The sequence below is a fragment of the Haematobia irritans genome, chromosome 5 (assembly GCF_050003625.1).
Source record: "Haematobia irritans isolate KBUSLIRL chromosome 5, ASM5000362v1, whole genome shotgun sequence".
Lineage (NCBI taxonomy): Eukaryota > Metazoa > Arthropoda > Insecta > Diptera > Muscidae > Haematobia > Haematobia irritans.
The window spans coordinates 135,274,244-135,301,512 of NC_134401.1; the positions used below are offsets into that span (position 1 = coordinate 135,274,244).

Sequence of the window (27,269 nt, forward strand, 5' to 3'; positions counted from 1 at the left end):
ATTAATATATATATATATATATATATATATATATATATATATATATATATATATATATATATATATATATATATATATATATATATATATATATATATATATATATATATATATATATATATATATATATATATATATATATATATATAATATATATATATATATATATATATATATATATATATATATTATATATATATATATATATATATATATATATATATATATATATATATTATATATATATATATATATATATATATATATATATATATATATGCATGTAGAGGAAGTCTGTCAACACGAAAATAGATAACAATTACCGCACATATGTACATGGTTTGATCAATTTAGAATTTCACCTCGATCAAGAATTTTCATACTTTATATAGTCGGAAACTTATATTTCGATAAGTAACAAAAGAAATGGTAAAATTACAAGAATAGTCGGACAGAACATAACATAAAAAATAAGGCAACATTTTTGAAAATTTTCCGCACCTTTGTTAAACCATCTAAAATATACGTTCTCTCACAATCCGCAAAGAGGCGATACCTCTTTATTCGACTGACATTTGTGCCCAGCGAGAGGAAATAAAACGAAGACGCACGAGCACGTTTGCCACTCGAGCCAAAAATAATCTACCAAAATTTTGAGAAAATTTTACCAAAAACAACCAAACAAAAAATCTTATTTTGCAAAATTTTATTTCTATAGAGAATTTTGTCAAATTTTTATTTCCATAAAAAATTTTTGTCAAAATTTTATTTCCATAAAAAAAATTTTGTCAAATTTTATTTCCATAGAACATTTTGTCAAAATTTTATTTCTATAGAAAATCTTGCCAAACTTGTATTTATATAGAAATATTTGTCAAAATTTTATTGCTATAGAAAATTTTATTTCTATAGAAAATTTTGTAAAAATTTTATTTCTATAAAAAATTTTGTCAAAATTTTATTTCTATAGAAAATTTTGTCAAAATTTTATTTCTATAGACAGTATTGTCAAAATTTTATTTCTATAGAAAATTTTGTCATAATTTTATTTCTATAGAAAAATTTTTCAAAATTTTATTTCTATAGAAAATTTTGTCAAAATTTTATTTCTATAGAAAATTTTGTCAATGTTTTATTTCTATAGAAAATTTTGTCAAAATTTTATTTCTATAGAAATTTTGTAAAAATTTTATTTCTATAAAAAATTTTGTCAAAATTTTATTTCTATAGCAAATTTTGTCAAAATTTTATTTCCATAGAAAATTTTGTCAAAATTTTATTTATATAGAAAATTTGCCAACATTTTATTTTTATGGAAAATTTTGCCAAAATTTTATTTCTATAGAAAATTTTGTCAAAATTTTATTTCTATAGAAAATTTTGTCAAAATTTTATTTCTATAGAAAATTTTGTCAAAATTTTATTTCTATAGAGAATTTTGTCAAAATTTTATGTCTATAGAAAATTTTGCCAAAATTTTATTTATATAGAAAATTTAGCCAAAATTTTATTTCTATAGAAAATTTTGTCAAAATTTTATTTCTATATAAAACTTTTTCAAAATGTCAAAATTTTGTCAAAATTTTATTTCTATAGAAAATTTTGCCAAAATTTTATTTATATAGAAAATTTTGTCAAAATTTTATTTCTATTGAAAATTTTGTCAAAGTTTTATTTCTATAGAAAATTTTGTCAATATTTTATTTCTATGGAAAATTGCTTGTATGTCTGGTATTTTGGTTTGTAATGAGAACCAAAAAAACAACGTTTGTAAAAGTCACAACTTTTCCAAATTGAGAAAGTAGGTTTTTCGTTTTTTTAGCTATTAAAAAAACATATTTCGGCATTTTGATTTGAATTGATATTTGAAAATTCTAAAACCGATTTGTCGATTTTGAAGATCACAAAATGTCGACTTTAATTTTTTTTTTTCAAAAAGACGATTTCCAACTTTTCATCACTGATAGCCATTTTCGTGACAATTGACGTGATACCAAATTTTAATGGTAGCCAACAAAAGAAAAAGAGTCACCGTACACAGGCGATATGATCTTGCAATTTACATTTAGAAACCAAGGATCTCATCGCCGACCGACATTACTTTAATTTGACTTTATTTTTTTAACCCGGATCTACACGTGGATTTAAACTCTTCTATACGTGGATTTTGGCTAATATTTCAATATAATCAAAAGTTGATTAATCTAATTTAAAGATTGCAAAATTCGATATTGATTGTTTTACAAAAAGTCGAATTATGATTTTTGTATTCCAACTTCACATGCTCAATTCGTATCTATCCCCCGTTTCTGGTTTACGAATATGAAAAAGGCAATAATTTCCATAGATTTTTATCTGATTCAATAAAGAAGATTTTAATTCAAATTGCTTCAATTACTGAATTAATTAGAAATAAGAAATATAATTTTTCGTCACCTTCAATTATTTGTATTGTTGGTTCAATTAAAAATTTAAACGATTTTGGTCGCAAAACTCAATTTTATTATAATTATTATATTTGTAGAATATTTTTCTTTTAATTTTTAAAGAGTTTATACGACTTAGCACTTTCTTATGAATTTTCGGATTACAATTAATTTTGGCTCAACTGCAGTTTATGGGCCCTCACCGAATTGTTTAAAATTAATTTTTATTATGTATTTTATTTATTTATTTATTTATTGAATATATATAATTGTATTTTTTTTTGACATGAGTCAAAATTTAGTTGACCAATAAATGTTATGTGTGTTCATAGAAACTTTTTATTCCCGAAGAAAATTGTTAATAATTGCAAATTTTTTTTATAATATAACTAAAAATCCGGAAAATATTAAATTATTTTCTTAACGGACTTAATTTTTTTAATTTTATTGATTGTATTAGTTAATTTTTTAATTCATTATATTTTCATCTTCAATCAATGTTTTCATTAGAAATATTTTGGTGAATTTTTTGTCTGTTTGTATTGCCAAATGACCATTCCATGTTTTTTGTTAAACAATTATCTTCGATTTAAAATTTTAAATTATAACTCTTTGTAGTTTATATTACATGCTCATAGGGATTATTTAAACCATGTGATAGCAGAATAGTATTGTGTAATATTAAGCCTGTCAAAGCAAAATCATTTTATTATTCCGTCTTCCGGATAAAATAAACTCCAAAGTAGTATACAAAAGCAATTATCTGATAGGTCATTAATACTGCTTTTTTTAACCAACCTACCCCAACATTGTGGCGATATGTAGATAAAGTGTGACATGACGTATCTGTCAGATTTTTAAATAAAACAAAGACGCGCCAAAATGTAATTATTGCAACATCCCCTACAATGAGATTGCATCAATTGATCGAGTTTTCAGACTTCACGGTTACCATTGAACTTTGGATAAAACAAGATTTTCATACAATATACATAAAATTTTTATTCTCACCTCCAGAATCTGCAACGATTTCTCATGGGGATTATACATATGAATCATAGGCATTAGTGTTGCATTAAGTGGCGCCCGTATCCCCACCAATGGTTTTAGCCTATACGGACACTCACGTCCTTCGCCTTTCACCATCAGCAGAAGCTTACCAAAAGACGTGTGTATATGTAGATTTGTGCTTACAGCACCTTGTTCTCGAGGCAGGAATACCACATCGAATGTGGTATTACCATTTGGGGGCACTGTTTTCGCTTCGAAAAAGCTACTATAGAAAGCCGGCGTCTTGCCCCCTGACAACGCACTCAAATGGACACTATGATTACGATTTTGATTGATCAATGTTACTGTTTGGGATTGTACGATACCCACAGACCAAACACCAAAATCCAAATGTGATGGCTCAACACGCACACGATCCAAATATTCTGGATTATGTAGATCTACATTTTCATTATCGCTGGCTGTGCCTTCAGCTCCACCACCGCCTCCAGCATCTGTTATATCCTTAAATGTGGCTGTTGCCTGTGTCTCTAAACGAGGACCATCATGTTTTAAATTGGCGCTAGTGCTCTCGGAAATCTCTATTTCATTATTATTAGCAAAACACCACATTGTTGTTGTGAGAGAGGCTAAAACTAGCATTGATAACCACAGGCTATGATAAGAATACATAGTACGTTCGCATGCCATCGCTACTCGTTTTGTTTTATTTGGTTGAGTTTCTGTAGTGTTATTTTTATATTTTAATAAAAAAAGTTTCCAAAACGCTATATCAAATTTCAAGATGTCTACTCCTCTTTTGAAGTATTTAAGTATTTAATGCGTCGTTTGCGTTTCTCACTTTCCTCTGTCTGGCTCATTCCAAAATAAAACAAACTCAAAATTGTCGTAATAGAAATTTTATACCAGAGTACGGCAGCCCAGAGCCTGTGGAGCAATGTGTTTGCTCAGTAATGTGTGTTTCCTTACGTTCCTCACCGTCGTGTTCCTTGCACAATTACCATGAAATGTATGATAATCAAATTGTGATGTGTGTGTTTTGTTCTGTTCTGTTCTGCCTGTCTCGATTATTTTTGTTCTTTTTGCTCATAAACTCCGTTGGTCTTTTGGCTAGATTATAGGCTTCGTCTATGTTTTAATTGCTTTTTAACATCAAATTTTTGTCACTATCTTGTTGAAACTTCTGTGCAAATGATTTAGCATATATTTAGCAATATTTAATATTTCTTTATTTAATATATTTTCTTTACTTTTGCATAAAAAAATTCCAGCAACAACTGACAAGAATCGCAACTGACAAACGAATGTTTACTTTTTTGCAATTTGAGCAAAATTATTTTTGGTTGGGTTGGATATGTCAGATTATTTTGAACATCCCTGTTCTGCTATACATAAGGTATGTTCGTGTTTGTAGCGAATAAAAGTTGGGTTATATTCTATGAGAGAATGCAAAAGTGGTATAAATGACTACTGAAATTTCCTAAAAATACAAATTTTGAAAGATTTGATTTAAGAAAAATGTCAAACGAAGGCTTGGTAAATCTGGAAAACACCTTAAGGTGGGTATTAAGTTCGAGTTTAGCCGTTAAAAAAGTCTGAAAGCGGAATAAAATTATAACTTTTTCCACAAATGCAATGATAACTTGGTGGCGAGTGGGCAAGAAATTTTTGTATCGCACAACGAAAACCCCAAACAAACAAAAGTAATATGGTTACCCCGGTGATACCACAGTTCATCACTGCGTTATAACAATGGACTGAATAGTCTAAGTGAGCCTGAAATATCGGGCTGCCACTATACCTAACCTAACCTACCCCGGTCATGGCTCAACATCGACTGAAAGCTTTTGTTGTGTATTTGACTCAAAAGACGATTCGGTTTTCCGTTGCAGTATCCGTATGTTGCCAGAAAGGTGGAGAAAAATTAGTGGCAATCATGCCTGGGAGCTAACCACGGCATTTGATAGCGAAAAGTTTTGATCGCGATCACAGTAGTCGATATCGAGTTTTATTGATCGAAAAGGTTGCCGATTGCAATCGCGATTGCAATCGCAAAATATTTTTTTACTTGTTTTCTACATCCCTTTCGCCAATTAGTGACAATCATGCCTGAGGGCATTCGATAGCGAAAAGTTTTGATCGCGATCACAATAGTCGATATCGAGTTTTCGAAGATTTTGTCGAATAGTAAATTGCAATCGTAAAAGATTTTTTACTTGTTTTCTACATCCCTTTCACCACACATAATGAAAATATTTTGAATATGTATTAGTCCTACAACTCGAATAAAAGGTAAACGGAAATTGGTTATAATTGAGTTCGTGAGCGAGCATCCTAGCAAAGAACCATATAGAAAATTGACCACAGGCAAGAGTGCTATCCCAGAAATTGTGGGATTTCAAACCCATTCACTTACTCCAAATCAGATAACAATGGGTTACTATTATCCCTTAGTTTTCACCATATTAATTTTATATCCATCTCATCCTCCAATTCGGAATACAAAACGGGGTATGGGTTCATGAGATTTAACAAACATTTGTACTTCCTACATTTTTTTATGCTGGTAACATAATTTTGTTAATTCTTTTTCGTTTTTTGAAGTTTGCAATGCTAGAGAAATTGCATCTATCCAATGCCGTGATCCAAAGTTTGAATCGTATCGACAATTTTTTCGATATCGAATGCTGTAATTAGACCCCTGTTCTGGTTCTCACAGCACCGTACACCACATAACACACATTCATCGCACCTCTCAGAAAGTTAGATATTCTGAGTTACACGTGGTAACACTATCGGATTTCTGATGGAATAAAACCTAAAAAAAAAAACACTAAACATATACACCAATCAGAATACATTTTTGTTCAACTTTTGGATGATTTTCTTAAATCGTATCATATGTCAGTAATTTTCTTAAAAAAAAGTGAAAAGTTTATAAAAAAGCACATTAAATTTTCAGAATCCGTTATTTATTTGTGTTAAAAATCGTCTAACTTTGCATACGATAGATGTACTCTTCGGCCACACAAAAAATTTTTGGGTGTACATTTTTCAGGTCTGTGACGGTGGAAAGTGTAGTTCAGAAAATCTCATAAGTGTAACACCTCACGAAGGCGATACATGTGTGCACCAGAACAGACACGATTCGATTGATCAGTTTGTCGTTTTTTCGGAATTAATTCTCAAACATATGAAAGAAGCCCGCATTTTTAATTTTCACGAAAACATGATTAGTTCTAGGCTTCGATCTTAGTTCTAGGCTTAAGGATTCACAAGAAGACAGGCCAACATCGTACCTTTGTACGATTTCAAAAGTCAAATCTTTATCAGATTTTGCAACAAAAAATTTCGAACTGGCATCTGAATTAACTCCAAAGTGAGCACGAGTTCATTAAAAAACAAGTAAGGAAAGTCTAAAGTCGGGCGGGGCCGACTATATTATACCCTGCACCACTTTGTAGATCTAAATTTTCGATACCATATCACATCCGTTAAATGTGTTGGGGACTATAACTACCCTGCCAACATTTTTGGAATTTGACGACACTTCTGGGAATCTCCACCACGTCGAAAACAATCGTATACGATATCAAAAACTCGTCGGAAAAGCGCCGTCACTATTGAGAAGTTGTTCCACGTAAAAGTTACTACAAAAAGGTTTCGCATGAGTGCAATTATTAGGTGTCTTTTTTAATCAATTTATAACGACGCCAACAGGAGCCCCTTCAAAGTGTTAGACAAGGTCCGCTAGAAAGAATCGTTTAGGTGAGTTTAAAAAGGGTCTAAAAAGTGAATTTTAGGGGAATTGAAAAGGAGTCGTTATGGTCAAGTAAAACGATTGTTTTGATTTTTATTAATTTGAATAAAAATAGATTTATTGCAATTTATACGAATAAACTCACATTGAACATAACGGTGTACCAGTACTTAAATTAAATATTATTTGTACTTCTAGATTTCTTCTAAATATGGGTATTAAGTTCAAGTTTAGCCGCTAAAATCAAAAGCAAATCAGTAAAAAATAATAAAGTTATAACTATTAGATGCAAATCTTATTATAACTTGATGGGGAACAGTCCAAAACAACTTTTCGTAAAGTTTATATTCTTTAAAATTGGTTATTAAAGAAAAGTCATTTGACAAAATGGCTAATGGCAGAACGGCTAAACTCGAACTTAATACTCACGTTAAGGCTGTAGCATATAATATGATAATGAGATTTTTATTGAAATGTATATAATTTTTAAAAACGAATTTATCGTTGTATTGATGCTGCTAAATATACGAATTGAAATGGACCATGATTTGACGTTTTGAAAAATTTGCTTTAATTTTTGTTTTTACGGCTAATTAAGCGATCTCTCGCATGAAGAACATGCTGCTGATATACTCTGTTGATGTCCGTGATTGTACAATGTGTATATTTTAAGTTGCAGATATCTAAGTAAGAAAGCAAAACATTAGTACGTTTTTAAGTAAAAAGAGTAATCAACAAACCTTTAATTATTTTGAATGAAACGAAATTTTGTATACTTGGTTTAGTTGGCGTTCCACGCCATGTTAGATTTACTGCTAGTTTGTCGCTTATCACAGATTTAATTGCGGCTCGCATAAAGGAAGGCATATCACTTCCCCCAACACGTTGTATTAAATTTTTCTGAAAATGCATAAATATTAAATAAATTAATATTATCGCTACAAAAACTACACCTAAAAAGAGAATGTAGGTTTATAGTAGAAAAGTTTTACTAAAATATTTTAGCAATTCCACATGATATGATTAAACAAATTTAAATTTTTATACCCTGCGCCACACTGTGGAACAGGGTATTATAAGTTACTGCATATGTTTGCAACACCCAGAAGGAGACGAGATAGACACATGGCGTCGTTGGCAAAAATGCTTAGGGTGGGCTTCTGAGTCGATATAGCCATGTCCGTCTATCCGTGAACACATTTTTGTAATCAAAGGATTAGGTCGCAGTTTAAGCCCAATCGACTTCAAATTTGGCACAAGTATGTGTTTTTGGTCAGAATAGAACCCTATTGATTTTGGAAGGAATCGGTTCAGATTTAGATATAGCTCCCATATATATATTTCTCCCGATATGCACTTATACTGCCCTAGAAGCCAGAGTTTTACCCCAATTTGGTTGAAATTTTGCACTAGGAGTACAATCGGTAGTATAGTGAAATGTGCAAAATTTTATTGAAATCGGTTCAGATTTAGATATAGCTCCCATATATATATTTCGTCCGATATGAACTTGTGCGGCTTAGAAGACAGAGTTTTACCCCAATTTGGTTGAAATTTTGCACTAGGAGTACAATTGGTAGTATAGTCTAGTGTGCCAATTTTTTTTTGAAATCGGTTCAGATTTAGATATAACTCCCATATATATATTTCGTCCGATATGAACTTATGCGGCTTAGAAGCCAGAGTTTTACCCCAATTTGGTTGAAATTTTACACTAGAAGTACAATTGGTAGTATAGTCTAGTGTGCCAATTTTTTTGAAATCGGTTCAGAGTTAGATATAACTTGGCACAAGTAGTTGTTATTGATGTAGGTCGGATGTTATTGAAAATGGGCCATATCGCACCACGTTTACGTATAGCCCACATACAAACGGACCCCTAAATTTGGATTTCGGAGCCTCTACGAGAAGCAAATTTCATCCGATCCGGCTGAAATTTGGTACTTTACTTTTAGTTAATTTTTTCTTCTATGAGAGGATGTAATTTCGTCAATTGCAGTTAAAAAGTACAACAGGCCATTAAAATTTCCTGGTTTTAACAACGCTTTGTGGAAATTTCAAAAAGTGGAGTAAAATTAAGTTCAATTTTCGTGCGAGGTAGTTCATTCTTCCTATAAAACAGCTCACTTTTTTTCTGTGTAGTAAATTTTGTCAATATGTTATTTCTATAGAAAATTTTGTCAAAATGTTATTTCTATAGAAAATTTTGTCAACACTTTATTTCTATAACAAATTTTATCAAAATTTTATTTCTATAGAAAATTTTGTCAAAATTTTATTTCTATAGAAAATTTTATGAACATTTTTTTTCTATAGAGAATTTTGTAGTTCCGTATAAATGCATATCGGGCGAAAGATATATATGGGAGCTATATCTAAATCTGAACCGATTTCAATCAAATTTTGCACTCGTGACTATACTACCAATTGTACTCCTAGTGCAAATTTCAACCAAATTGGGGTAAAACACTGGCTTTAATGGCCAGTGTCAAGTCGATAGCTTGTTTCGTTCGGAAGTTAGCGTGATTTCAACAGACGTGATCAGATCGACTCAGAATTTCACCTCGACCCAGAATATATATACTTTATGAGGTCTTAGAGCAATATTTCGATGTGTTACAAACGGAATGACAAAGTTAATGTACCCCCATCCTATGGTGGAGGGTATAATAAATACTTAGGTCCAGTTTCTCAATGTCTTATTATTATTTATCGTGTCGATAAAACCATACAAAAAAAATAGTAACCAGTGGTCTATCTTCCGATTAAATATTAATCGGAGGATGAGAATCTTGCCGTTAATAAATAAATTGTGGACATGTCAGTTGAAAACGATTGTTTCTATTTAAAATGTGATTTTTACCCATCTGTGTTGTTGTTGTAGCCCTTTGGAGTTGGAATTCCCGTGTTTATAGGGAAATAGACATACTCCAAATCCCATTTGGAGTATTTGGAGTATCTGTGTTGATTTAAACAACTGATGTACGTTTCGTGTTTTGTTTCACTGGCAGTGTTGCCCAAAGATTATCTATTTCCCAAGATGTACATATCGCTTGTTCTTTCTTGCCGATAGGTGCATGAGTTCATGTTCAAACCAAAGAAGGGTTTTAGACGATGCAATAATTGCATGCAATAATTGCACGCAATTCTTGTTTGTAGGCAAACGGGGTAGAGAAGCAAAGGGGGTAGAAAAAATTTCATGTTTTCCGTTCCTCTTGCAATTTTTTGACATTTCTGAAACTTGAAATTTCAAGCGATTGCATGAAAAATTTCAACGTATAAATGCTGAAGTTTTTAAGAAGCAACTTTAAAAGAGAATACAAAAAATTGCACGCAACCAATTGCATCGTCTAAAACCCCTCAAAGACAATCAAAGAGGAAGACATGAATTGGGCTTTGATAGTGTTAGTGACAAGAACCAGAGATTAGCCCCATACTTGTAGGAGAAGCACTTTGAACTTACTGGTTTGATGTAGACAATTTTTATTTTGCTATTTTCTCGAAAGTTCCCGAAAATTTGTGTGTTGATTGCACTAAATTATTAATAAAATGTTTCATAAAGTGTTTTGGTTCTTTTAAAAGTTAAAAAATTGCTAAAATAAGCGAATTAGATTTTGTTACGAATGCAAAATTAAAAGAGAAACCGAAAAAAAGTTGTAACTACTTATCGAACATGTATGGGGCTAATCTCTGGTTCTTGAGAAAAAAGAATAACAACATGCCCATTTCACGTCTTCTTCTTTGATTATGTTTGGTTCAAACATGTATGAAAGTATTTATTTGGATTTCGGTATGATATTTACGAAAGAAAGGAGGAAGCAAAAGTTATGAAAATTTGTCGATGGTTAAATTTAATAAGTAGGTCTGTTCCCCAATGTATGCGGTTAAAATGTTGGTCAATTGAAAGTTGGTGTGGAAGGAAATTTTCCCATCAATTATGTACAGGTAAGTTGACACCAAGGCTTAGAAGAAATTTTATCTAACAAGCTTCCATTTCTTTCATTAGGTTCACTAAATGCTTTATTAAATAATGGCAGTGCCTTAAATATTATGCAAAGCACAAATCGACATTCAGCTGAAATCTTAAGTGTTCCAAATGACTTTGAACCCGAAATGGGACCAAGTACTTCAATGGCTACAGGTCAAACTACAGCAGCCCAAGAGCAACAACATCATTTATCAGCTGCTAACATTAGTCAAAACCCTTCGCCGCAACAAAATCAATCTCAGCAGGCATCAAACACTGCGGCATCAACACCGCGCCATAATGTTTTGTGTGTGCAACAGAACATCCCACCTTCTTTGCCTTGGGGCTATTTGGCTTTGTACCCATACAAACCACGAAAGAATGATGAATTGGAATTGAAAAAAGGTTGTGTTTATATGGTAACTGAAAGATGTTTGGATGGCTGCTTTAAAGGCAAGAATTGGAAAGATGTGAGTGGAATATTTCCGGGAAACTATGTGACACCCTTAAGAGCCAGGGATCAACAGCAACTAATGCATAGTTGGAAGTTAATTCCACCTGCAAATTGTGCCACCATATCGAGCCATATGCAAATGAGTAATCACACATTTAGCGGTAATCCAACACTACAACAACAATCAAATTATTCATCTTCAATGCGTCACGATTTGGAGAATATAAACGCCCGTCTTACCTTGGCAAATTTAACACCTCCCCAAGCATTGCCGCCTGATCTACCACCACATCATATGGGGGCAAGCACTGGAAATTCAAACATTCCACAACAAAATTTGTCTTCAAAGGAAACACGGATAAAGAAGCCAACAACTACAGGTTGTATTTCATCCTCATCATCATCATCGACATCAACATCATCCACTTAGGCGGGATTGAAAAAAACTTTTTAACGCACATAAAATCAAGATCAAACTCGCCAGGGGCAGCAATAGTGGCTGCTTCAGCATTCCACAGCAAACACAAGTAAACCTACGCAGCAGCAACACCAACAATCACAAAGCGGAACACAACAACTCACATCAACAATTACTCCAGTGCATGTTAGGTAACTTTCTCTACCCATATAAAGTTAATATTACAATCTTTAATTTTTCTTTTTGTTACATCTTCAGGTCCGGCTCTTGTCCCAGTCAAATTTTGCAAAACACCCCCAATGATCGCAACCGTATTCATAATGAAAATAAAGATGAATCATCTATAGCTAAAGTCCAACACCAGCAGCCACCGCAAGTGGGCTACGGTTCTCAACGCATAAAAACTGCAAAAGAAAGACCATCTTTAGAAAAGTAAATGTAAAAATATTTTGATTTTATAAACTAATTTTTTTTTGCTTTTAACAGTTCACGACTTCAATTGATTCTACATTACGCACTATTTATGCTAATCACATACAACAGCAATCGAATGTTATGCCTAACAAATGTGGCCAACAATTGCAACAAACAATCCCCCAGCGGCTACGGTCATACATCGTAACTCTCACTCTTTGGATGCCTCGAATCTTTCGCAAATCCTATTTTTATTTACTTTGTTCAAGTATGCATTTGATGGCATAGCCTAGTAAAATAAGGGCACTATATAATTGTATAATTGGTCGAATATAATTGGCGCATTAGATCCAACCAGGCTAATGAATAGTTTTATGTTGGTTTCTTGCTTCATTGCTTATTTTGATAGATTAATTTTGGCGAAATTGAAAACTTGAACTTTAATGCATAATAATAATAATAAATTATATAGATTTTAGTTATTCGTTTATTAATCGAAATGCTTCCTTAATTATACACTTAATATTTTCTATACTTTTTAAGTTGATATATCTCTGTTAATTTATATATAATGTACTTTACACACACACACACCTTACCTAAATACGAATCCCAATGTTGATGCTTTAATGTATTACTTTGTAAATAGTATTTGGTAATCCAAGCTACCGCAACTTGCAAAATAACAAATTTCACGTGTTTTATGAAACTTATCATTTTTTAATATATATGTATAAATGGAAAATTAATTTACTAACTTTTTATATGTCGACCTTCATTAAAGTAAGTAAGGAAGTTCAAATTTGTGTTCAGCACAAAGCTCATTTTTCGTCAACGAACATGTAAATTTTCGATTTTGGAGTGAAAACAATACCAGACATATTGCAAAGGCTACAAATGCCAGGACATACCTATGAATATTGGCAGTGGCAGCGAGAAGATATCCAATTTTTTTACCCAAAATGCAAGAGCTTAACAAGCATGACATGTGGTTTAAACAAGACGATATATATCGTCTTGTTATATATATATATCGTCTTGTTTAAACCACATACCATGCTTGCCAAACTCTTGCATTTTGGGCAAAAAAAATTTGATATCTTCTCGCTGCCACTGTCAATATTCATAGGTATGTATATATACATACATACATGAATACAAACATGTTCAACTTAAAGGCCGGTATTAAGTTCGCTTTATCGCGCTAAATGAATTTTTCCTCATATCATTCACCTTGAAGTTATTATCAAATTTGAAAAACAAGTTATGTTATTCTGTTTTTTAGATTTATTTTTGCTTTTAGCGGCTAAATTCGACCTTAATACACACCTTAAGTCTTTACAAAATCTAAATGAAAAACATCGTACTTACCAATTGTGTAAAATTAACGGCTTTCGAATTTAATATTTTAATAAAGTTATGACAACAAGGAAATTGCGCTAAAATATGCTTTAGTTTGGATGAAGCGAACAACTTAATCTGTAATATAAGAAAACAATTTGTTAAAAACTTTCTCAAATTAAGTTATAACAGCAAGCAAAATTTTTGCAAACATTTTGTTGACTAGTCGCATTCAGAGTATTTTAATTATATTAGAGAACTGCAATATAGTAAGTTTTTAGGTTTTTAAACATTTTAAAAACTAGAAATTTTGTCCATCTATTGACTTTATTAACAACAAAGAAAGCCTTAAAACGAAAAGGGTTTAACACATGCTCTAAGTAAAACAAAATTACTATTAATTTACAAAATTTAAGGTTATAGGTCCTTTTCTATGGGACTATTAAAAAAGGTTGGTGAGGGATCAGGTATGTTATGGTAAACTGATATCTTTTAAATTTTATCATGGCTAGTATAAAGTGTGATTACTACAACTTGTTATGGGTCAAGTCAAATGTAAATGAAATTAACCTTAGGTCCTTACTGCCACACCATTGACCAAACCTCCAACAAAAGAGAGACTGAATTTACTATGCTACCTATAAGGCAATTGGCCGGTCAGTGGTAAACTATACAGCGCCAGTGTGGACACCGCAAACTAGTGATACGCAGTGGAATAACATAAAAACCTGCCAGAACGCTGGCAGGTTTTCTTTTCTCTTGTCCTGTTAAACCAACCCGACTTACCGCCAGATCGCTCTGGACACACCCACCTTAGTCACAGAGTTCCTTGATCTGGCTACAAGCTGATGTACCAAAGCGTATTACATGAAATTGATGAAATAACAACAACAAGAAATATGCAAACTTTTTAATTTGTGTTAACTTATAAAACAAGGGAAAGTATTGGATGTGTATCAGTTCATGTTATAAGCTGTATTTTTAGTCTTTTACTTTTTATAACTTTTGTTTCCATGAACAATTGGCACTTAATAAAATACCTTTGAACACAATACGGTGAAAAGGTAAATTCCATCTGGAAGATATTTCTTTTAATTTTATTCTTTGGAACACGCACACCACAAATTTTGTAATTTTAGTTTAAAATATCACCAGATTGCTTTCTTTGCTTATACTTGTATAAAATAAACACTTCAATATTCACAATATACTTACAGTTGGTTTTGGTTTATAAAAGAAATCGTTTATAAAAGAAATCGTGCACTATGAAATCGAAACACTAACCAAATACTTTATTACATTAATGGGAACATAACAGTTACTGGAATGACAGTGCTGAAAACATACATACATGAGTCGCCATTACGATTGTAAACATTTTGTTTTTGTAATTTTCGAATTATCGCGAATTATCTTGACAAACGTTTCTGTTGGGCGTCCGTGAAAAGGATAGCGATGAAAACAAACCTTGAAATGCTGGCAGGGTATATACAAAGGTTTGTCCCAAATACATCCATTTAAATATCACTCGATCTGGACAGAATTTGATAGACTTCTACAAAATCTATAGACTCAAAATTTAAGTCGGGGGGAACACTAGGGGGGAACACAATGTTCGTAAAAAATATGGGAAACATTTAAATCTGAAACAATTTTAAGGAAACTTCGCAAAAGTTTATTTATGATTTATCGCTCGATATATATGTATTAGAAGTTTAGGAAAATTAGAGTCATTTTTACAACCTTTCGACTAAGCAGTGGCGATTTTACAAGGAAAATGTTGGTATTTTGACCATTTTTGTCGAACTCAGAAAAACATATATATGGGAGCTATATCTAAATCTGAACCGATTTCAATCAAATTTGGCAGGCATAGCTACAATGCTAATTCTACTCCATGTGCAAAATTTCAACTAAATCGGAGCAAAACATTGGCCTCTGTGGTCATATGAGTGTAAATCGGGCAAAAGCTATATATGGGAGATATATCTAAATCTGAACCGATTTCAACCAAATTTGGCACGCATAGCAACAATGCTACTTCTACTCCCTGTGCAAAATTTCAACTAAATCGGAGTTAAAAATTGGCCTTTGTGGTCATATGAGTGTAAATCGGGCGAAAGCTATATATGAGAGATATATCTAAATCTGAACCGATTTCAACCAAATTTGCCACGCATAGCTACAATGCTAATTCTACTCCCTGTGCAAAATTTCAACTAAATCGAAGCAAAAAATTTGCCTCTGTGGTCATATGAGTGTAAATCGGGTGAAAGCTATATATGGGAGCTATATCTAAATCTGAACCGATTTCAACCAAATTTGGCACGCATAGCTACAATGCTAATTCTACTCCCTGTGCAAAATTTAAACTAAAACTCTGGGGACCGTATTAGTCCATATCGGGCGAAAGATATATATGGGAGCTATATCTAAATCTGAACCGATTTCAATCAAATTTGGCACACTTGACTATAGTACTAATTGTTCTTCTTGTGCAAAATTTTAAGCAAATTAGGGTAAAACTCTGGCTTCTGGAGCCATATAAGTCCATATCGGGCGAAATATATATATATGGGAGCTATATCTAAATCTGATCCGATTTCTTCCAAAATCAATAGGGATCTATTCTGAGCCAAAACACATGCTTGTGCCAAATTTGAAGTCGATTGGACTAAAACTGCGACCTAGACTTTGATTACAAAAATGTGTTCACGGACAGACGGACATGGCTATATCGACTCAGGAGCCCACCCTGAGCATTTTTGCCAAAGACACCATGTGTCTATCTCGTCTCCTTCTGGGTGTTGCAAACATACGCACTAACTTATAATAGGGAGCCACCGTGGTGCAATGGTTAGCATGCCCGCCTTGCATACACAAGGTCGTGGGTTCGATTCCTGCTTCGACCGAACACCAAAAAGTTTTTCAGCGGTGGATTATTCCACCTCAGTAATGCTGGTGACATTTCTGAGGGTTTCAAAGCTTCTCTAAGTGGTTTCACTGCAATGTGTAACGCCGTTCGGACTCGGCTATAAAAAGGAGCTTAACATGGAATCGGGCAGCACTCAGTGATAAGAGAGAAGTTCACCAATGTGGTATCACAATGGACTGAATAGTCTAAGTTAGCCTGATACATCGGGCTGCCACCTAACCTAACCTAACCATAATACCCTGTTCCACAGTGTGGCGCAGGGTATAAAAAAATAATAAACTAAGATTTCGGTAATCGCAAAAGGCGACAGTCGTATATTTCCCATTTTAAAAAGATTATTATACGAAATTTTTGCCAGCCGTAGTATTTTATATAGGAAGCAAAAAAATCTAATTGAGATAGCCACTCAATATAATAAAGGCTTTTAAGACGACACCAATTACGATATCGACAGTAAATTTAATTCGATAACGATAGATGTAATTTGGGGCTACCGACTGATTACATTTTGAGAATGGAAAAAAGTTAATTTATAATCATTTATAAACAGAGATTTACACTACGTTGAACATCACCCTGGGGATTATATCGGATTAAAGAACTTTTAAATTTCCTTGATTTTTTTCTAAAAAACTTTACTACTCCAAACATTTTTTTTTATATTATGTAATAAATATAAATATATTTATCCTTATTATATATTTGTATATTGATTGTTTTCATTTATTGAACATTTGTCTGTGCTTTTAATCTACTATAATTTTGCAACAACAATTACATTCATTTTTATTTTTTAAGTTTTCTCTATATATATTTTCTTGTGAATTTCGAGTGCACTTTTCATAGTTTTGTGGTGTACATTTATGTATTTAATAAAAATATTATATAATCATTTTCATTATGGAATATTTTAAATAAATTCTCTTAATCAACATACATTACGCATCTGTCTGTATAGCAATAGTATACCAACTTAAAATTTTGAGATTTCAAAAATAATTCATACCTTTTGGAAATAAATTAAAACCAAGATTTAAATATTGATTGCATTTTTTTTTTTAATTAATCAATATTTTGGTATTTTTACCACATAAGTGAAATTTTCAATTAGTATACTATTTTGAAACAAGGGCAATTTATTTTTATATATATAATACACATATAATTGTGTACATCATAATGTTGTATATATGGATGTAATTTAATGTTGATCAAACAATTAAGTATCAATTATTATATAGAATGGAAACGGGATATTTGAGAATTATAATTTTTATATCTACTAATTAACCAAATTGACAAAATTAAATTAAGTGAACATATTATAAATGCCATAATATATAAAAAATATATAAAAAAGAAACATATGTTTTGAAGGAAATGAAATTTTACAATTAAAAGGAATGAAAAGAGTAGAGTAGCGCATGTGACATGATATGAAGTGACACATTTACTAAAAATGAGTAGACATGTTGAGAGAGAGCTAACATTGGAGAATTCTTTCTTTCTGTACGTCGTCAGTGATGTGTCGTCGAAACTTATGATGATATTGTTTATTTATTTATGTATTATCCTTAATGACACACCGCCAAACAGCTTAATTAAATTGTTCTGGCATTACATAAGAGATATCATCCCAAGGATGACGGTATAGGCCTTGTTTCAAACGCTTCTGATCCATAAAGTGACCAATAAAACCTATGCTGCGACCCAAGACAAATAGAGAATTGATTGCTCCAATATTAATGTATTCCTGAGCCTCCTCACTAAAATGGAAAACACAAGAGATTAGTCGATGAGAATATTCACAATATTCGTATCATTGCATACCTAGTGAAGGAACCACAATTACGCAACATATCAACAAATGATGTAGCTATAACACCATCAACGTTTAAGATTAAATTAGGTTTTTTGCTTGTGGTAATCTTTTCCACTTCCAGAGCATATTTTAATAATGGACATGAGGGGAAATTGTCTATGACGAATTCCTTGATGATTTTAACACGAACATCGGGATTATTAATAGATTTAACACGATGACCAATACCCATAATCAGTTGGCCATCCTTACGCATTTGGTTAACAAAGTCCATAGGATGTAAATTTTTATCATAGGCTTCGGAAAATTGGCGGGCTGCACCATCCAAGGCACCACCGAAACGATCACCCTATAAGCAAAACAAAAATGCAAATAAAAATCTGAAATTTTCTTACACACTCGTTGATATTCTTACAATCGTCAAGAGACCGCTGACAACAGAAGACACAAGATCTTTTCCAGCACGAGCACAAACAATTGTGTTGTGAGCTCCAGATACAGCGGGTCCATGATCAGCTGTAACCATTAGGCACATTTCGAAGAATTTGCATACGTATGGAGGCAGGCAACGTTGGAACCACAACAATGAAATAACACCACCAATGCCTACATCCTTGTTCAATACTTCACTAATTGGCATGCCGGCATAAATCAATTCTTGACCTCTTTCATCACAAATTGAGGTCATGAAACTGGCTGGCTTGCGAATCAAACCCAATTCACGGGCCCAAGCATAATCCATAGGAACGGTGGGTGGTGGTACTTCCTCACATGGTACGATACGTCCCGACTTCACTAATTCAGCATACACATGTTGTACTAACTCGCCCAAAGAATCGAAAGAATCTGGAACGTAAGCGCCAGCTTCACGTAATGCTTTATTTTTCGCGGTGGCTGTTTCGCGATCGGAATTGGCACACGATCCAGCATGACCAAATTGCACCTCTGAGGTAAACATGGAAGCACAGGTACCAATACACCAAGCGACCAAAGGCTTAGTAATACGACCATCCTTTAAGGCAGCACAAACTTCATATTCTTCAGTGCCACCTACTTCACCCAAAAGGACTATGAGTTTTGCATCGGGATCAGCTTGATAACGCATAATGTGATCCATAAATGTGGTGCCGGGATAACGATCTCCACCGATGGCAATGCCTTCCAAGACGCCATCAGTTGCTTTGGAGATGATATTGTTCAATTCGTTGGACATACCACCAGATCTTGAGACATAAGCAACACTTCCGGGTCTGTAGAGTTTCGAATGAAGAATATTGTCCAACATACCACCAGTGTTACCAATTTTGAAGCAACCTGGCTTAACACCACCCACTGTGGCTGGACCAATGATAGCAACACCTTTTTTGTTGGCAGCCAATATCATTTTACGTGTCATATTCTCTGGGATACCTTCAGCGATGATGGCAACAGTACGAATCTGTGGGAATTCCAATACTTCCAAGGTTGACTCATATGCGGAACGTAGAGAGGCGAAATTGACCATAACATCGACTTCTTTGTGTTTGGTAATGGCATCGGACATTTTTTTGTAGACTGGAATAAGAATTTCCTTGTGACCCCAGTAGAATTTCTGCTTGTGATCCCCGGTGAAGGGATAGACCATGGCAACAACTGATGGTTCATCACGTCTAGTAGGGGAAATAAAACAAATGTTAACATTGGTATTGTCAATAAAATGTTTTTTACTCATTGTGGAAAAAATTCGACGACTAAAATTATCTAGTTTCCTTTAAAAATATTTTACAAAAATTCTATAGAAAGTAAATCTCAAAAAAATTTCTTTTCTATGGGAAATTTTGTCAACATTTCGTTGCTATAGAAAATTTTGTCAAAATTTCTTTGCTATAGGAAATTTTGTCAAAATTTCTTTGCTATAGGAAATTTTGTCAAAATTTCATTTCTATATGAAATGTTGTCAAAATTTCATTTCTGTATGAAGTTTTGTCAAAATTTCATTCCCATGGGAAATCTTGTAAAAATTTCATTTCCATAGGAAATCTTGTAAAAACATAATTTATATAGGAAATTTTCTCAAAAGTTCATTTCGATAGGAAATTTTCTCAAAAGTTCATTTCTATAAGAAATTTTCCTAAAATTTCATTTCTATAGGAAAATTTCTCAAGATTTCATTTCTATAGGAAATTTTGTCACAATTTCATTTTTATAGAAAATTTTTGCAAAATTTCATTTTTATAGGAAATTTTCTTAAAATTTTATTTTTAAAGGTATTTTTTTTTAAATTTATTTCTATAGGAAATTTTCTCAAAATTTCCTATATATAGGAAATTTTTGCAAAATTTCATTTCTAAAGGAAATTTTGTCGAAATTTCATTTCTATAGGAAAGTTTGTCAAAATTTCATTTCTATAGGAAATTTTGTCAAAATTTTATTTCTATAGGAAATTTTGTTAAAATTTAATTTCTATAGGAAATTTTGTCAAAATTTCTTTCTATAGGAAATTCTGTCAAAATTTCATTTCTATAGGAAATTCTGTCAAAATTTCATTTCTATAGTAAATTTTGTCAAAATTTCTTTGCTATAAAAAATGTTGTCAAAATTTCTTTCTATAGAAAATTCTGTCAAAATTTCATTTTTATAGGAAATTTTTGCAAAATTGCATTTCAATAGGAAATTTTTGCAAAATTTCATTTCAATAGGAAATGTCATATCTATGGAAGTTTTTTTAAAAATGTCATTTCTATAGGAAATTTTGTCAAAATTTCATTCCTATAGGAAATCGTGTCAAAATTCCATTTCTATAAGAAATTTTGTCAAAATTTCATTTCTATACGAAATTTTATAAAGAATTCTTTTCTATAGGAAATTTTGTCAAAATTTCATTTCTATACGAAATTTTATAAAGAATTCATTTCTATAGGAAATTTTGTAAAAATGGTTTTGCTATAGGACATTTTGACAAAATTTCATTTCTATAGGAAATTTTGTCAAAATTTCTTTGCTATAGGAAATTTTGTCAAAATTTCTTTGCTATAGGAAATTTTGTCAAAATTTCTTTGCTAACGGAAATTTTGTCAAAATTTCTTTGCTATAAAAAATTTTGTCAAAATTTCGTTGCTATAGAAAATATTGTCAAAATTTAATTTCTATAGGAAATTTTGTCAAAATTTCATTTCTATAGGAAATTTTGTCAAAATGTCATTTCTATAGGAAATTTTGTCAAAATTTCATTTCTGTAGGAAATTTTGTCGAAATTTCATTTCTATAGGAAATTTTGTCAACATTTCATTTCTATAGAAAATGTTGTCAAAATTTCATTTCTATAGGAAATTTTGTCAAAATTTCATTACTTTACGAAATTTTGTAAAAAAAGTAATTTCAATAGGAAATTTTGTAAAAATTCATTTCTACAGGAAATTTGGTAAAATTTTTTTGCTATAGGAAATTTTGTAAAAATTTTTTTGCTATAGGAAATTTTGTCAAAATTTCGTTGCTATAGGAAATGTTGTCATAATTTCTTTGCTTAGGAACTATTGTCAAAATTTCTTAGCCAGAATTCCTTTGCTATAGAAAATTGTCAACTTTTCTTTGCTATAGAAAATATTGTCAAAATTTCTTTGCTATAGGAAATTTTGTCAAAATTTCTTCACTATAAAAAATTTTGGCAAAATTTCTTTGCTATAGGAAATTTTGTCAAAATTTCTTTGCTATAAGAAATTTAGTCAAAATTTAATTTCACAATCAAATTTCTATAGGAAATTTTTTCAACATTTAAGCTACATTCCAACAAAGTTTCTTGTAGACGGAAAGTTACTCGAAATTACATTGAATAACATCTAAGATTGCTGGAAAAAAACTTACCGGCATATAAAATCGAAATCCAACATAGATTGTACAGCTCTCTGTTGCATACCCCAGACAATAGCCTTGGTCTTGTTTGTGAAGAATTTGCGTGTTACATTGACGCCACCATGGGCAGCAACATTATTGCTGAATTTAACATCATCTGCTGAGATAGGTGGTAGTTTAATCGATTGTTGGGGTGAACCTATACCTTAGTGATTTTGATTTGATTCGATTCAATTTTGAAAAGGTGGTGGTGGCGATCGATTGTGTTGTGTGATTCATGATTGTTTTTTGATTGATTTATTTTGTTCCACACATAAACAAATGAATGGTTGGTTTGTTCGATTTGATATAGGATATAGAAATGGTCGCAGGCACAGGATATAGTATAGTAGTAGAAGACGATCACGAGCAAACGGGACACAGCGTTTACAGGATTTGCATACGGTACAGACGTACGAGATGATGGTGGTTGTGTGATTCAATCCGTCAAACGATAATAGAGGGGAAAGAACATACACAGATATGGGGGAGAAAGGTGATACCAATATAATAATAAAACAAATATAGCTCAAGGAAGTACATAGCACGGAAACGAAATATGATTACAGATGGATGATAATGAACAAATAGATGGAAAGTAGGAAAGAGACCAAAATTGAAAATAAAAATAAACCAATATGTGTGTTTTGTGTGAGGGATGTGATTATGAATAGAAATTAAATGAAACAAGTCAATTACATAAAATAAAAGAATATGCGGATTGTTTTTAATATACAAGAAATAGACGAAAAATATGTAAAGAATTGTTAAAATATGTTCGTTATTATAATGAAGATTATACACATATAGGTTGGTTAATATGTACTTGAAAAAATTTCATATCATGAAACAAATAATTAAAATATAAATAATGTAGAATATGGCTCAGTAGTTAATAATTTTATGATTAGTTTGGAATGCTATATTACATTATAAACAATCTTCGAATTCGTAAATGATTCCATAAAACTTTTTTCACACCATTGTTAGAGTAACATTTGACATAAAACATTCAAGTTGATTTGATTAAAATTTATCCTTTTAGGATTTAGGGGTTTTTATCAACAACATCTGAAATGGTGTGTATATTGAAAATTGGGCCTTAGGTTAGGTTTTGTGGTAGCCCATTATGTCAGTCTCACTTAGACTATCAGTCCATTGTGATACCACAAGTGGTGCACTTCTCTATTATCAATGAGTATTGCCCGTTTCTATGTTTAGCTTAATGACATAGGGCATCCTTTCATAGTCTAGCCCGAACGGCTTTCAACATTACAGTGAAACCACTTAAAGAAGCTTGAAACTGTAGTTTGGTCGAAACTGGGATTGAACCCACCTTTTGTATGCAAAGCGGGCATGCTAACCATTGTACCACGGTACCTTATAATATCTACACTGTTATTTTCCAATTTGCTAGATTCCAATCTGATGGACTTATCTAATTTTGGGAAATTTTAGGGGATAAGGCCACGGTTGCCACAGTTGGTAGACTTCTACCAAAAATGGTAGATTGTTTACTGTCTGATACATTGATAGAATTCTTGATTTTTTTAGATTTTGAAAATATTCCTCTTCAACTAAGAAGTACTTCAATTTTTTATATAGAAATAAACTTTTGACAAAATTTTCTATAAAAATGAAATCTTGGCAAATTTTTCTATAGATATAAAATTTTTCCAACATTGTCAATAGAAATAAAATTTTGACAAAATGGTCTATAGAAATAAAATTTTGAAAAATTTTCTATACAAATAAAATTTGTTGTTGTTTTTTTATTTCAGCTTAAAACCATACATTGACTAAACTACAAGAGTAGCTTAACCAACAGAGGAAAAGAATGTTTGTCAAATTTATTTGGGCAAAGCCCTATAGACTGCAAGATGGTTGGATGGACGCACGTTTCGGAATTACCACATTCCTCATCAGCATCCTCTACTTGCAGCAAAACTATCAACCAATTATCAGAATAAATTCAGGCAGTTTATTAAACCCAACAAAAACCACACTTGAACCCTCCGAAAAAAGGTTTTACATTGATAGCCGGCTTATGCCGAAATAAACTCGAAACAAACATATCTCTTTTCCTATGCCACTGTCAAATCATCGATTTGAATTCACATGGCTGGGTTTATTTTGAGCGTGCCTCCTCTTCTTTTTCCATTTGTTTTGTTTTGTTATTGTTGGTTTTGTTCTTTAAGCATTGTTGTTGTTTTTTTATTTCAGCTTAAAACCATACATTGACTAAACTACAAGAGTAGCTTAACCAACAGAGGAAAAGAATGTTTGTCAAATTTATTTGGGCAAAGCCCTATAGACTGCAAGATGGTTGGATGGACGCACGTTTCGGAATTACCACATTCCTCATCAGCATCCTCTACTTGCAGCAAAACTATCAACCAATTATCAGAATAAATTCAGGCAGTTTATTAAACCCAACAAAAACCACACTTGAACCCTCCGAAAAAAGGTTTTACATTGATAGCCGGCTTATGCCGAAATAAACTCGAAACAAACATATCTCTTTTCCTATGCCACTGTCAAATCATCGATTTGAATTCACATGGCTGGGTTTATTTTGAGCGTGCCTCCTCTTCTTTTTCCATTTGTTTTGTTTTGTTATTGTTGGTTTTGTTCTTTAAGCATTGTTGTTGTTTTTTTATTTCAGCTTAAAACCATACATTGACTAAACTACAAGAGTAGCTTAACCAACAGAGGAAAAGAATGTTTGTCAAATAATAATTCCGGTAATTCCGAAACGTGCGTCCATCCAACCATCTTGCAGTCTATAGGGCTTTGCCCAAATAAATTTGACAAACATTCTTTTCCTCTGTTGGTTAAGCTACTCTTGTAGTTTAGTCAATGTATGGTTTTAAGCTGAAATAAAAAAACAACAACAATGCTTAAAGAACAAAACCAACAATAACAAAACAAAACAAATGGAAAAAGAAGAGGAGGCACGCTCAAAATAAACCCAGCCATGTGAATTCAAATCGATGATTTGACAGTGGCATAGGAAAAGAGATATGTTTGTTTCGAGTTTATTTCGGCATAAGCCGGCTATCAATGTAAAACCTTTTTTCGGAGGGTTCAAGTGTGGTTTTTGTTGGGTTTAATAAACTGCCTGAATTTATTCTGATAATTGGTTGATAGTTTTGCTGCAAGTAGAGGATGCTGATGAGGAATGTGGTAATTCCGAAACGTGCGTCCATCCAACCATCTTGCAGTCTATAGGGCTTTGCCCAAATAAATTTGACAAACATTCTTTTCCTCTGTTGGTTAAGCTACTCTTGTAGTTTAGTCAATGTATGGTTTTAAGCTGAAATAAAAAAACAACAACAATGCTTAAAGAACAAAACCAACAATAACAAAACAAAACAAATGGAAAAAGAAGAGGAGGCACGCTCAAAATAAACCCAGCCATGTGAATTCAAATCGATGATTTGACAGTGGCATAGGAAAAGAGATATGTTTGTTTCGAGTTTATTTCGGCATAAGCCGGCTATCAATGTAAAACCTTTTTTCGGAGGGTTCAAGTGTGGTTTTTGTTGGGTTTAATAAACTGCCTGAATTTATTCTGATAATTGGTTGATAGTTTTGCTGCAAGTAGAGGATGCTGATGAGGAATGTGGTAATTCCGAAACGTGCGTCCATCCAACCATCTTGCAGTCTATAGGGCTTTGCCCAAATAAATTTGACAAACATTCTTTTCCTCTGTTGGTTAAGCTACTCTTGTAGTTTAGTCAATGTATGGTTTTAAGCTGAAATAAAAAAACAACAACAATGCTTAAAGAACAAAACCAACAATAACAAAACAAAACAAATGGAAAAAGAAGAGGAGGCACGCTCAAAATAAACCCAGCCATGTGAATTCAAATCGATGATTTGACAGTGGCATAGGAAAAGAGATATGTTTGTTTCGAGTTTATTTCGGCATAAGCCGGCTATCAATGTAAAACCTTTTTTCGGAGGGTTCAAGTGTGGTTTTTGTTGGGTTTAATAAACTGCCTGAATTTATTCTGATAATTGGTTGATAGTTTTGCTGCAAGTAGAGGATGCTGATGAGGAATGTGGTAATTCCGAAACGTGCGTCCATCCAACCATCTTGCAGTCTATAGGGCTTTGCCCAAATAAATTTGACAAACATTCTTTTCCTCTGTTGGTTAAGCTACTCTTGTAGTTTAGTCAATGTATGGTTTTAAGCTGAAATAAAAAAACAACAACAATGCTTAAAGAACAAAACCAACAATAACAAAACAAAACAAATAAAATTTTGACAAAATTTTCTATAGAAATAAAATTTTGAAAAAATTTTCTATAGAAATAAAATTTTGACAAAATTTTTATAGAAATAAAATTTTGACAAAATTTTCTATAGAAATAAAATTTTGATAAAATTCTCTATAGAAATAAAAATTGGGCAAAATTTTCTATAGAAATAAAATTTTGACAAAATTTTCTATAGGAATAAAATTTTGACAAAATTTTCTATAGAAATAAAATTTTGACAAAATTTTCTATAGAAATAAAATTTTGACAAAATTTTCTATAGAAATAAAATTTTGACAAAATTTCCTATAGAAATAAAATTTTGACAAAATTTTCTATAGAAATAAAATTTTGACAAAAATTTCTATAGAAATAAAATTTTGACAAAATTTTCTATAGAAATAAAATTTTGACAAAATTTTCTATAGAAATAAAATTTTGACAAAATTTTCTATAGAAATAAAATTTTGACAAAATTTTCTACAGAAACAATTTTGACAAAATTTTCTATAGAAATAAAATTTTGACAAAATTTTCTATAGAAATAAAATTTTAACAAAATTTTCTATAGAAATAAAATTTTGACAA

At 31.8% G+C, this 27,269-nt stretch overlaps 4 protein-coding genes across 13 annotated transcripts in view; 1 reads left to right on the forward strand and 3 right to left on the reverse strand.

Moving 5' to 3' along the window:
- Positions 1 to 4,726, reverse strand: part of Tmem131 (Transmembrane protein 131) — a 14,382-nt gene extending 9,656 nt beyond the window's left edge. The window contains 1 exon segment of the mRNA XM_075311783.1: positions 3,379 to 4,726. Within this exon segment, the coding sequence (XP_075167898.1) occupies positions 3,379 to 4,127 (749 nt within the window). The 5' untranslated portion in view covers positions 4,128 to 4,726.
- A 2,552-nt stretch (positions 4,727 to 7,278) lies between these two features.
- Positions 7,279 to 15,280, reverse strand: LOC142237763 (uncharacterized). Of its 3 annotated transcripts, none has more exons than XM_075309156.1 (4): positions 15,143 to 15,280; positions 13,822 to 13,929; positions 7,938 to 8,097; positions 7,279 to 7,880 (listed from the first exon to the last, which is right to left on the reverse strand). In XM_075309156.1, exons 1-4 carry the CDS (start codon positions 15,167 to 15,169, stop codon positions 7,768 to 7,770), a joined length of 408 nt encoding a protein of 135 aa, XP_075165271.1. In that variant the 5' UTR covers positions 15,170 to 15,280; the 3' UTR covers positions 7,279 to 7,767. The 3 variants fall into 3 exon arrangements, with proteins under 3 accessions (XP_075165271.1, XP_075165270.1, XP_075165272.1); XM_075309155.1 differs by having other exon boundaries at positions 15,076 to 15,159; XM_075309157.1 differs by lacking the exons at positions 13,822 to 13,929; positions 15,143 to 15,280 and adding an exon at positions 10,061 to 10,242.
- On the forward strand, positions 10,676 to 12,376 carry LOC142237761 (uncharacterized). 2 transcript variants are annotated; one of them, XM_075309154.1, is made up of 4 exons: positions 10,676 to 10,987; positions 11,060 to 11,142; positions 11,204 to 12,227; positions 12,295 to 12,376. In XM_075309154.1, the coding sequence occupies exons 2-3, from the start codon at positions 11,076 to 11,078 to the stop codon at positions 12,046 to 12,048; spliced, it is 912 nt and encodes a 303-aa protein (XP_075165269.1). In that variant the 5' UTR covers positions 10,676 to 10,987; positions 11,060 to 11,075; the 3' UTR covers positions 12,049 to 12,227; positions 12,295 to 12,376. The 2 variants fall into 2 exon arrangements, with proteins under 2 accessions (XP_075165269.1, XP_075165268.1); XM_075309153.1 differs by having other exon boundaries at positions 10,677 to 11,142.
- Positions 15,281 to 17,011: 1,731 nt separating the features above from the next.
- The window catches only part of ATPCL (ATP-citrate synthase), a 30,495-nt gene continuing 20,237 nt past the window's right edge, over positions 17,012 to 27,269 (reverse strand). For 4 of the 7 annotated variants that reach the window (XM_075309160.1, XM_075309161.1, XM_075309158.1 and 1 more), the window contains exons 6-9: positions 22,389 to 22,581; positions 18,964 to 20,197; positions 18,557 to 18,897; positions 17,012 to 18,492 (exon numbers count right to left, since the gene is read on the reverse strand). In XM_075309160.1, coding sequence (XP_075165275.1) covers positions 18,324 to 18,492; positions 18,557 to 18,897; positions 18,964 to 20,197; positions 22,389 to 22,581 — 1,937 coding nt within the window. In that variant the 3' untranslated portion in view covers positions 17,012 to 18,323. The remainder of the gene's footprint in view (positions 18,493 to 18,556; positions 18,898 to 18,963; positions 20,198 to 22,388; positions 22,582 to 27,269) is intronic. The other 3 variants (XM_075309164.1, XM_075309163.1, XM_075309162.1) reach the window with 3 other exon arrangements.